We start from the raw sequence: 12,394 nt of genomic DNA, 5'->3' as shown, positions 1-12,394 counted from the left end.
GGCGCTTTATTTAGGACAGTGTCAGGATATAAAAAGAAATATACAGTCTCTTTAAATATGTTGACCCTGTAATGTTGTTTTAACTACAGGTACAGAGAGGCTCTTGTCAAGTGGGATGAAGCACTTCAGTTAACTCCAGAGGATGCTACACTTTATGAGATGAAATCACAGGTAAAAGCATGACAATTCTTTGCCAGTTTATAAATTAGAAAAGAAGATGTGTTTGTGAACAGATATTGGTCAACATTGTTTTTAGTTTTTGTGTGCAGGAACTACAACTCAATTTAGGTATTTCATTTTTACCAACCAACAGGGTGACTTTTAACAGAAATTGGAATAATGCTGTTATCCCAGCCAGACACAATAAACATCTTTGTTGGGTTGTGAATTAGGATGCTATACTGTGGGGGAAAAAATGTAAATACTTAAAAATTATATTGGAGGGATCAAGGAGAGCCTTAGTGTGATAGATTAGTGAATTTGACCAGTAAAAATCTGCCTGCTCTTTCTAAGGAATGGGCTTAGTACTATCTATTGACGGTATTAAGCACGGGTGTTGTATGCAAATGGTTTGCTTCAATCTGGTTTTGTATTAAGTGCTACCTAGATAAATCAGTCATGTAGAAGACTTAGTAATATCTAATCTAAACCTGCCCTCTTTCAGTTTGAAGCTATTCCCCCTTGTCCTATCACTACGTGCCCTTGTAAAAAGTCCCACTCCCGCTTTCTTGTGGCTCCCATATGAACCCTCTGGATTCTAGGAAGCAGCTCAGCAGGCCCCACAGACCTGTGCCTATTCATTTTCAGTAAGCGGCCTTGAAAAAAATACATTGTTTCAAGAAGAGAGGAAAAGAGAAAAAAAATTGAGTGAATGTATTAACTTTTACGAAGTTTGCTATACGGTTTAGGTTTAAAATCTTTGTTTGTTACTCTAATAATAGAGTTGTTACTCTAAGTCTTTTATTGTGTAAAAATCCCAATCAAGACCCTAACACCCCTGCTTCCCAAGAAAAGAAGCCAAAAAAACCCAAACCCCAACAAACCCCAAGAACCAATGCTGGTTCTTTTCCAAGGTGTGGTGGCTGCTTTTTCTAATGGATATTACTACATTTGCTCCTCATAGTCATCTTGTCTGGTGAAGTGAAGAAAGTTTGATTCTGCAAAAGAATTAATGGAATAATCATGGCTTCATTTCAATACAGTAATACTGAAGGATGCTTTTGTTTTATAGAGCTGCAGATTTAGATCTTCCTGACTTATGCATTTGGTTTGTGATACTTCATGGCTTAAAGGTTTTTCTTTAAATTGTTTCCGAGAAATATGTTGTCTTTCTGTAAGTGTTAGTGTAAATGAAAAATCTATCTAGCCTAGTGGAATGGCTGGGAAGCAGTTGCACAAATAGCATGAGCATGTTGCAATACTACTCTCCTGTTACTTCTCCCAGGCTCCAGCAAGCTTTGGCTCTGGAACTTCTCTGTGTTTAGAAATGCTTAATAGATTTTTCTTTAACATTTTTTTTTTCAGTGCTTTCTGTTCTCATGTAAATTTCTAACATCTGCAGAGCTATGTAGTAAGGAATTTCAAATCCTGATTGTGCATTATTGAAAGACACAGGATAATAAAATTCTGCTTTAATTAGTAGCACTCCAGATTGCTGTAAAGGATATTAACTTATGTAGCAGTTCCTTTATACGTTTAATTTATGACTTCACTAGTGAAGGAAATCTGCTAAGACATGAAGATGGTATTGGTAAATTTCATAGTCACAGTTTGAAGATTTAACTCTGTTTTTAATAAAACAGAAAGCTGTTAAAAATCTCAGGACAGTTCAGCTCAGTGTGGCAAATTAGTGAACAGCTCCCGTGTAAGTGTTCTTTATTATGGTCTTACGTGAATGCTAGAATTTAAGATAGGTCCCCAAAAACATTCTACTTAATTGAAATTATACAAAAATGAAGTATTTTCACACTGAAAAAAGCAGGAGAGCTATGAAGTGTGTAAGCTTACCTGGATCTGAGCTATGATGCAGTGAATTATCACAGGTGCTTACTACAATGTGCTTCAATCTGTGATGCAGATGCAGTACCTAATACTGAGGGGTTGTTGTTAACTTGGCTCCCCAGTCCCTGTATTTTAGCACAATGGCAGAGGTGAGCTGGAGACACTCAGCTTTTCTGCTGACCAAGACGAACTGTGAAGCAACTGTGTGACTGTGATTCATCTTGTGTATTATCTGTTCTTATCTAATGAAACAATTGGAGAGTAAAGAAAGCTGAAAAAATGAAGGAGCCCAGGTTTCTGCTTACACCATGCCTTTGCTTTCTTTCCAGAAAAAGAGAGCAGTTCTGGGTAGTTGCACCATTTCTTTCTGATTTCACTTTCTTGTAATGCATAACACTTGTTATACTGTGAATGAGAACACAAGAAAAGCCTGTGTACAAAATACACATTTATAAAGCTGTTTCTTGAATCTTTTTAATAAAACATGTAATGCTTCAGCTGGTAATGCCTCTTTCTTACATGCAAATAATTATTGCAGATTTTTTTTTGCAGTATGACTTATGCTTACTGGAAGCTGCTTAGTAGAATGTGTAATTTGATACCCTTGTACTTCTAACAGCCCTGATGTGAGCTGTAGAAATCCACTTTTGCCACAGTAGAAATACGCAATTCATTCAAAAAATATTGTGGCCAGTATTTAAAGGATAGTGTCTTAGAGCTGACTATGTCCAGTCTGTATACCAGCACAAATACTGTAGCTATTACAGTGTAGCTCAGTGAAAATGTTTCCGAAGCACTATACACCAGCTTCAGCAAAGGCCTTGGCCAGCACTGAGTCTGTAAAAATCCTCCTGTCTTGGTATGTGTGTCACATACTAGAAGAGGAGATTCATGTTAGGAATGACTTTGTGCAATATGCAGAGATTCTTTATGGTCTGTATTAATTTTCTATCAGTGAGAAAATGTATATTCATGAAGTAACTCTGAGAATTAACACTGGAGGATGAAGTGGGGTTTTTTGCACAGGCTTGAGTATCTGTCTTACATCCTTGCGTTTATTAGGATAACGTTATGTTGGGTTACACAGCAGCTTCTCCATTCTTTATTATTTCCTTTCTCCACAGCAAACGTAACATTTTCAATGCTGTATTGTTTAATATGGTGCTCAGATAAATATGACAGTGACTCTGTAGGAGTCTGTAAACGTTTGTGGTGAGTTCTCAAAGATCTGTATTTTAACCGATGTAGGACAAACGTCTTTCAGTACTTCTGAAGAGCAGAAATAGTGTTTAAAGTTCCTAGTTGTCAAAGATACTTAAAATAAGTGTATTTCCAGAAAGTCACATGGGAACTGTGGAATTGCTCCATTGCTTCATGAAACCTTAGAATTTGATGAGATTTTTTCCCGTTGCTCTCAGCTACTCCTTGATCCATTTAAAAACAAATTTTTATGGTTTTTGAGAGGTTGGGGGTGCACTTTTCTTTGCTGCAAGATATGTCAGTATACATGCTTGATACTTCATCACCAGCCTAAGCTGCTTCCCCATTGCAAGAAAATTGACTGGAAAATAAATGTTTATGTGAGTTCATTTCTGCATTTTTGTTGAAAACCAAAAATCTTTAAAAAGACCCAACAGGAGCAGCCTAATGTTGATTCTGGTGTTAGGTAAATAGCATTTTAAGGATATTCAGAGGAATGTATAAACACTGCCTATAATAATGCAGCCACTAAGACTGCTTGAAATTACTTGTGGGCTGAATTTCTTAAATATTGACTGGATTATTTTGTTACTGCATTGAATTACAAAGATGGAGGGGCAGACTTTGACATAATCTTCGATTTTTTTATCTTAACATTTGGTGACTGGGCCATGTAGAACATTGTTGGATGAAGAGGAATATCAAAGGACTTTATACATTGTGATATTATATAACAAACCCTCTTGGGAGCCAGACTTGCTGCGATTCAGTACTACTCCTGAGAATTCACCTGGTTTGTGTTGCTTATCACTTGCCACTTGCATCAGATAACTATGCAACTATGACAGAATTTTTAAAGAAGACAATACAGTTTTTTAATATAGATTTTTAGAAACAGGAAATTCTAATGTAAACCGTCAGGTTAAATTCCTTCTCATAACGTGTTTGGATGTTTTATCATCACCTGTATGAGACTCCAGTTTCCTACAATGCTGTATCCTCAATTTTTACTCATTGAACAGGATCAGGATTTCAGATATGTCTCTTCTTTGTTTTAATACATGAAACCTATCATCTTCAAATTACTCCACTTCTCCACTTCCCCTTACTGCTTTAGGGCATGGATAAATGTAAATTACGTATGGGTAGGATGAATTTTATTCATCTATATTTTGAAATGGGTTACTGGATGGAAAAAGGAAAGGAATTCACTGGGTATGGAATGTAACTATATCTAGTAATTCAGCCTCAATGCACTGAGCTCATTTAAAACCAGAACTTACTCAGATTTGTAATGCTTCCAAAATATTGTGAGCAGAACAGGCTGGGTCACTCTACTGCCTGGATTTCTAGTACTTGGTTAGTCTCCTTATGAGAGTTGCTATGTTTGATTGATTGTTAGCCACTGAGTTCTTCTAATTCTTCTAATCTCTCTTATATGACTTTTTCTAAAGCTAGTTATGTTAAACTAAGGTGTTATAGGACATGGATGTTTTTTGTCTTAAAGCATGTAATAAGGATAAATTTCTTGGAATAAAGCAAGTCCTGAAAATCCACTTACTGAACATCTTTATAAGACATCTCCTCCCAGTCACTTTTAACACATATATATGTGTGTCTGTGTGCAATGAGAGCCTTGAGATGTTTCTTCTGCTTCGTAAATTTCTAATTTTTGGATTAGTTTTAAGAATGTTTTCTAATGGAGTATTATCACTATACATATATATCACTGTATACACACACATCACTTCATTTATACACTATATATATATATAATGAGTGTATGTGTGTGTATATGTGTGTACACATACTTGACGTGACTGCACATTGAGCATGTGACAGGCATGCTCTGTGACAAGGCGGGCTACAGCACATGTGGTTCCTGTTTGGCTTTGTCTTGTCCTACCCCAAAAGGACTAAGCACCACTTGTCAAATCTGTGCACAGGAAATCTTTGTGCTAGCAGTGTCTTTTATTCCTTGTTCAGTGTGGCCTTTTGGGTGTAGAATAGCTGGTTTGCTGGTTCAGATTCCAAGTAGCATGCAGAGGTATTTAGTAAAGTCATAATGATATACAAGTAAAGTAACCCAAGACAAGGCTGCACACATTCATGTCTGCCATTGTAGGTTCATTTTGATGACCTCTTCACCTGAAAAAAAAAGTGTGGGAAAGTAGTGTGCATTAATAAGTATATTCGTTATACTGATTGATAAGCGTAGCGGAGTAATTTTATTAATAATTGAAAAAACTACCTGTGCTGGATAAAAATGCATATGCATTCAAATGTGTGTTTGTTTGAATGTACTTTGAGAATCTAATGCCAGAGTTACTAGGAGCAAAGTAATTACTTCGTGATCTGGAAGGGAATTTTTAGCGCAGCTGTTTATGCTAGTACACACAACAGTCATAAATAGATGAAAGTAGAATAATTGCCTTTATTAGTGAAGTAATAATTCAGTAAACAGACCAGTAAAATTCATTAAACACTACAAAAGATTTTCTAGGCACTTACACAGATGTTTTGTAATTAGTTTGCAGTAGAAAGTACTGGTAGGAAATACTGAATACTTGGGATGAATAAAAGTGTTCCTGTGAATGTATACTTGGATTTGTTTTTTCTTATGAGAAAAACACATTAAGACACTGATGTACAAAATAGCTGATAGATGCACAATCCTTTCATCTTGGTAGGATTTACACCTATCCACTAGTAACAGTTTGATTCACTTCATACATCTGCCGCATATAAGGGAAACTGCACATACAAATGTAATTCATCTGGAAGTTTTAGAAAAACACACGGCATTCATCACAGATGTTGATGCAGTCATTGAGAACTGTTGAGCAGGAAAAAGAGGGAAGATGATATACTGCTGTAGATTGTTTTTCTAAAAACTTTTAGGTACTGCTGAATTCTAAGGTGCAGTCCATTGTATGGAATTAAAGTGAAGCCATAAGACTTTAGAAAAATTTTGTCATATTAGAACAGCAGAAGTATCAATCCAAAGGGTTTTTCAGAACCTATGCTTGCGATGTTTCTTGGTTTTTTTCAGTTCAGGGTTGCTTTCAATAGTAAATCTTTACTTTCCCGTTTCCCTCATCGTCTTTTTTTTTAACTTAGTGCTCACGTTTATGCTGTGCATGTACTATTTGTTAAAGTAGAGTAAATACTCAAGATCATCACATTTGAATCGTCCTCTAATCCACACTCATATTTATCTTTTTAATATATGATAGAGCCATAAGGTTAAATAAGTCTGTTTTGAATCTATTTGTTTCAACAATAGTCCTAATGTGTTCTAATATTATTCATCATAGTTGTGGTCAGTTGGGATGAAAGTGGCTGCCCACACATGAGTCTAACCCTTGTGGTTGACATTCTCATCATACTGAAGGAATGCAGTTGTCATTTGTTTCTTACGCTGGTATCTATCACCATAGCATGTGGGTGTCTGAAATCATGATCTCAGAGTGATGCAGGTCTTCAGGTGATGTGCCAGTCTCATGGTGGTATTGGAAACATAAGGCAAGCTTTGCGCCACATTGTGTTTTGCTAACTGTGATTTATCGCCTTAGTTGTGGAGATTCAATGCAAGAAGAATAATCCTGTGGTAACTGCTGAGTAACAGAGATTTTCACATTCAGAAACCACTTTTTTTCTTAATGTAGGTGACCTCACATCTAAGTTAGGCTCTGCAGAATGCTTGTTCTCTAAATACAGCAGTCATTTTTAAGGTCTGTTTCCATGCTGAGTTACAGGGATTGTTGCTATAATTATAATCATGTGCACTGCGCTGTTTCTGGTAGATTCTAGTTCTCTATTAAAAAGATCAAATACAGTCCAGGAGTTTTTCAACAGCACTTGCACATTTTTATGTTTAGTTCTCCGTATGTTTGTCCTCCTGAGTATTCTGTTGGGCTTTTATAGGCTGTAGGGTTTGTTGACAAGGAGAGACACCTTCAGAAGCACTTAATCTACTTCTAATAGTGTTGCCTAAATAGTTTGTGTGAATCGTCCTCTAGCATGCCTGTTTCTCTCCATGGGGATTGAAATGAATCTGGGTGACTATCTGAGGTCAGACAACTAACTTTTAACTAAAAAAAGCTAGGTAAGATGAATCTAGTCCTTAGTTTTTGAAACAGTGGATGTTGCCTAGGTAATCCCAGAAAACTTACATTTATTTCCAGTTTTGCTTATTTTTCTTCCTCTTCTATTTCTGATACAGGTCCTGATGTCTTTACATGAAATGTTCCCAGCAGTGCACGCAGCAGAAATGGCTGTCCAGAGAAACCCACGTTCCTGGGATGCCTGGCAGACTTTGGGACGTGCCCAGCTTGGATTAGGAGAGATAGCACTGGTAGGATAACAGAATTAATTGTGTGCGAGAAGGAAAATACAGGAATACCAAGGTTGCTGGATATCCTTATGGGAACTTGAACATAGACAAGGGAAAAAGATCGTTATTACTTATCTCCAGTGTTCCCTCTGCTTTATTGTGTTTCAAAAATGTTTCCTGTGTGGTTTTGTTGCTAGACTTGTGGAAGACCTGTGTAGCTCCAAGACTTTTGTGTCTTATACTATGGTGTCTTATTCTATGGTCTCTTATGGTGTCTTATACTATGTGTCTTATTCTATTGCATAAAGCCACATGGTGGCTTTATGCAATAGAACAATTATGCTGACATAACTGCACATACTACATTCTGTGTGTTGTACTGCTACAGTGCAGCTCACCATAGTTTAAAGATGAGGGTAATGTGAGGCCCAAGGGTCAGCTTATTATTTATACATGCCTGCTGGTAAAATTGTCTTGTTTTCCGTTGCAAACAATGTGTGCTCATTCCTGCCTTCCTCTGGCTCCCTGACCTCAAGTAGTGGCTGAGGTTGCTTCTTCATTTAATAAGAGAGCAAAAAGCTACTCTGCAGTAGCCGAAGTGCATATTTTTTTTTCTGGAGTATAATAGTTTTCTGCTAGTTTTGGTGAAAACACAAAAGGTGAACTTTCAAATTCAGACACATTCACAGAGATCCTTTAGAAAAACAATGCATCATGACTTCTTAGATGAAAAAAGATACTGGTTGCATTTTGAATAAAAGTAGCTGTGTGCTGTTTTGATCCAAATAATTTTGTTGGTAATTTAGAGTGTTTTTGCAAAGTTACAATGTTTGGTGTGAAAATTTTCAAGAATTGAAAAAAAGATATGGGTTTTTTTGATGGAGTTTAACAATTCTTGCAAAACTAATTTTTAAAATGTAGTAAGAAGCAGTGTTAAAAATCCCAAACTAACCAAAACAAATGCAAACAATGTGAATCACCTAGGGTTGTAGAATGGTTTGGGTTGGAGGGAACCTCAAAGATCATCTAATTCCAGTCCTGCTGTGCCATGGGACACCTTCCACTACATCAGGTTGCTCAAAGCCCCATCCAGCCTGGCCTTGACCATTCCCAGAGATGGGGTATCCACAGCCTCTCTAGTCAACCTGTTCCACAGTCTCAGCAATTTCACAGTAAAGAATATCTTCCTAATATCTAAATTTCCCCCATTTCAGTTTGTACCCGTTACTCCTTGTTCTGTCACTACAGTCCCTGATGAAGAGTCCCTCTCCAGCTTCCCTGTAGTTCCCTTTCAGATTCTGGCAGGTTGCTGTGAGGTCTCCACACAACCTTCTCTTCTCCAGGCTGAACAGCCCCAGCTCTCTCAGCCCATCTTCCCTGGGGAGGTGCTCCAGCCCTGTTAGACAAAACCTAAGACAAAAGCTGTTGCAGATGTGCAGTGTGCTCCCTTTGTTGTTGCAGCACTGTAATATGAAATACATCATATGAATCCATATATGAGTATCTGCACTTCAGCAGTGGTGACATTCCATGGCTTTTGTAGTGTAGAAGGTAAGGGTAGATGGTTTAGTCTGTTTGGATCTTTTCCTTTTAAGTGTATGAAACTGTCACTGTAAATTACGCCTGAGAATTTTAAATGCACTAGTCTCAGGAAAATTAGTTTTATTTCCTTCAAGGATCTTAAGTAACTGATGTTGTTTATTCTGTAAAAAATGCTACAGTTGCTGCAATATCAGTTATAAATAATATGCCTGTACTAGTTATATCCAGCAGGTTGATTCACCAGATCCTATAAGCTTTTTATACATAGACAAATCATGAATCACCAGTGGGACTGCATATCTTGAGTACTAGTGTTCATATTATATTAATTTTATTTTAGTGTAGCACTTCAGGTGCTCATAGAGTACATTGTTGAGCTTAGTCAAAAAGGGATCTAATTTATGTATCTGAGACTAGTCAGTGATGCAAAGCAAAGCATTTTAAGTGGGAACAATTTGCATCAAAGCACTTCATTCATCTGAAACACTGCTCTAGGTGCTACTGTAATTGTTAAATTGACCTTACTGTGGTGAAGAGGGAGGGTGGAGGGGTTATCACGGGTGGTTTGCCGGGTGGTTTGCCGTCCTTGTGTTTTTGTTTATCTCTGAGTAGGTAGCCTGAGGTGTGGAAGCTCTTGTCAGTGTCTCCAGTGAGTTGCTTTTTGTGTTCATACTTCATTGCCCTTCTGTAGGTTGAACTACCTTCTGATAAATATGTTCCCACATACAGAGGACTAGGAGAGTTGTTCTAAAATGTAAATGATGTTCAGTATTTGTTTTTGAACCAAGCGATATTTAAGAAATCATAAGAGGTTAAGACTGAAGGAGTTTTAAAATAAGAAATGAATTCATTGTTATTGTGGAGTCTTCTTGACTAAGTGGTTTAAGTCATAATTATCCTTTTTCCAGTAGTCTTGCACTGCCATGATCTTCTATTTTTTTCTCTGTATCATATTTTTTACAAAGAAATAAAGCACTATATCAAGGCTTTTATCTTAATAAAGCATAAATATCAAGGCTTTTTAGCAATTTTTTTTGAGATTTGGGAATTACTACCCTTCTCAAAAACTGCTTCTTCTGTTTCTTTGTTTCATTTCTCCCCCACCAACATCTGTCTTCATTACCCATATCCTGCCAAATGGTCTGTTGTGAATACTTTTATTTCTTCACAATGAATGATGCATTTTTTTTTTGTTAGGGAAAAAAACAGTTTACTGTATTTTAATTTGAAGTTTCCCAGGTCTAAAATGCTGCTTCCAAACAAATCTAAACTATATTATGAGCTGTGTAATAATAAAAGAAAGAAAGATTTGCTTGGATTTAGTTTTGGTCAAACTTGTGACAAAAAGAATGAGGTAAATTAGTCCCTTTTTGTTTCGCTTTTATGAAAGTTGTTTGCTCTTTTTTCCCCTGAATTTACTAAATAGGGTAATTCAACAGTAATACTTAAATGTGAGCAAGGAGAACTTTGTTTTGGTAAGGGCAGAAATTCCTTAAATTGTACAAATCAACTTGCAGAGCACACCTGAATAAACCTGCAATGTGAATGTAGCAACTGTAGAAATTTAGTCAGGCTTGCAGTATTTCTCTGATTTCATTGCAAATACTTTGTTTTACAGATTACATTTCCTGTACTGCGGATGACATCTTAACTAGCTAACAATTTCACACTAATATCTTCATTAGAACAGTTCCTCCCATGAGACAGGATGAGCCCCATGCTTGAATGATCAAGAAAAAAAAAAAAAAAAGAAAACCAACCAAGCAATATTGAAAAGAAGAACCAAAACTAATCACAAAGAAAGCAAGGACCGAATGAAAGCACTGAGTCTCCCTCCATGGAGAAGTTCATCAGCCCTGTGACATGGTCATGGGCAGCCAGCTCAGGTGGCCCTGCTTGAGAAGGGTCTTGGCCAGGTGACCCCAGGAGGTCCTGGCCAACCTCAGCCATTCTGTGGTTCTGTGGCTGCAGCTTTACCCCATTCTGGGTCCCTGTCAAATCTGGACCACTGAGGGTCACGACGTTGAGAGAGTAGATGTGTAAATATGCACCAGTTGTGCATAGGTTTTGTTTGATGTTTTGAAGGATGTGGTTTCCTGTATTCCTGCTAAGTAGTTAGTGCTTCAGCAGTCTTTAAGCATGACACAACATTTTGTCAAAAGAATCATGCCTTGACAATATGGATCCTCAGATCAGCCCTTTCCTTTCATCTCTCTTGAAAGAAATAGTTTTAGGTCTTTTGGATAATGATGGGAGTTTTGTACTCCCAAAGAGAGAAATGTCTGTCTTTTACTGGAATGCAGCTAATTAATATAACTAATCTGAATTTGAGATAATTTTTCAACATGTTACAAATGTTAGCATTTATAAACATAGAGTATTTTGGTAATAAAAAGGAAATTGATGGTTGGCGTTCCACTGAAAAGTCAAAGTATTTAGGAAATGCTAAGTTAAGAGAGAAAGCACTATGCTTTTTCATTTAAAGTGGGGTTCTGTTAAATTCTTTCCAACAGCTTTGAACAATCCTACTGTGTTGTTGAGGTAATAGCCAGTAATACAAGCATCCCAAGGAAGGCCCTGTGTTAATCCTGCCCTCTCCATCTACTATAGTGTAACCCTTTTTTCTCTTTCAACCACTGTCGGAAATCATAAATATATTTTGCAATAGTAATTGTTAATGCACGAAAAGATCTTCTATTCAGAGGTGAATTTTATTTTCCCTCAAGAAAGCTGAAGGGCAAGCAAGTCTCAAAAAGTTTAAATGTTCTTTTCAGCTTCATTTCTGCCAGGGGTACTCAGTTTTTGCAAGTGATTGTGGTTGTTTTAGCTGGTGCCTCCTGTTAGTTACCTTTGTCAGATGCTCAGGACTTTGGAGGAGTGCATTTCTCAACATCGAGACCTTGTAATTGAAAGCTTTAATTAAATCAGATGCACAGGATAAGACAAACAGGGATGTTGAAGAAAGTTTATTCGCCATTGTTTTAAAATTCCTGTAATAATTTTGGCAGTATAATTCAGTAATAAAGAAGTAAGCGTTTTCTTGGATTTTCCTGATTTGCAAGATGAAAATACTGATAACACTTCAACTTTATTTTCCTAGGCTAACTATGTCAGTTTCTAGGATTGGATTGATTTTTGTGGTTGTTGCTTCCTTGGTCATCCTGGATCATCTCCTTGCATCTGGTAGAGCACACAGTGTAAGAGGTCTGTGTGGTAGAAGCAGTGACTTCAGCAAAACATGCAGCAACCTTGCAGAGGTGTGCACTGAAGTGTAAGGGCAGAAGGGCAGTAAATGTGAGGAAAGGGCTGTGAAGA

The 12,394-nt window shown here is 37.1% G+C and overlaps 1 protein-coding gene across 2 annotated transcripts in view; it reads left to right on the top strand.

Moving 5' to 3' along the window:
* TTC33 (tetratricopeptide repeat domain 33) overlaps window positions 1-12,394 on the top strand; it is a 42,925-nt gene that overhangs the window by 23,277 nt on the left and 7,254 nt on the right. For both annotated transcript variants that reach the window (XM_066181088.1, XM_066181089.1), the window contains exons 3-4: window positions 90-171; window positions 7,427-7,558. In XM_066181088.1, the coding sequence (XP_066037185.1) occupies window positions 90-171; window positions 7,427-7,558 (214 nt within the window). The remainder of the gene's footprint in view (window positions 1-89; window positions 172-7,426; window positions 7,559-12,394) is intronic.

This window comes from Chamaea fasciata, unplaced genomic scaffold, assembly GCF_029207755.1.
Source record: "Chamaea fasciata isolate MVZ Bird 193981 ecotype frontalis unplaced genomic scaffold, bChaFas1.0.hap1 SCAF_4, whole genome shotgun sequence".
NCBI classification, from domain to species: Eukaryota; Metazoa; Chordata; class Aves; order Passeriformes; family Sylviidae; genus Chamaea; species Chamaea fasciata.
The sequence above is the reverse complement of the archived record's forward strand: the minus strand, read 5'-3'. Positions and strand labels throughout refer to the sequence as shown.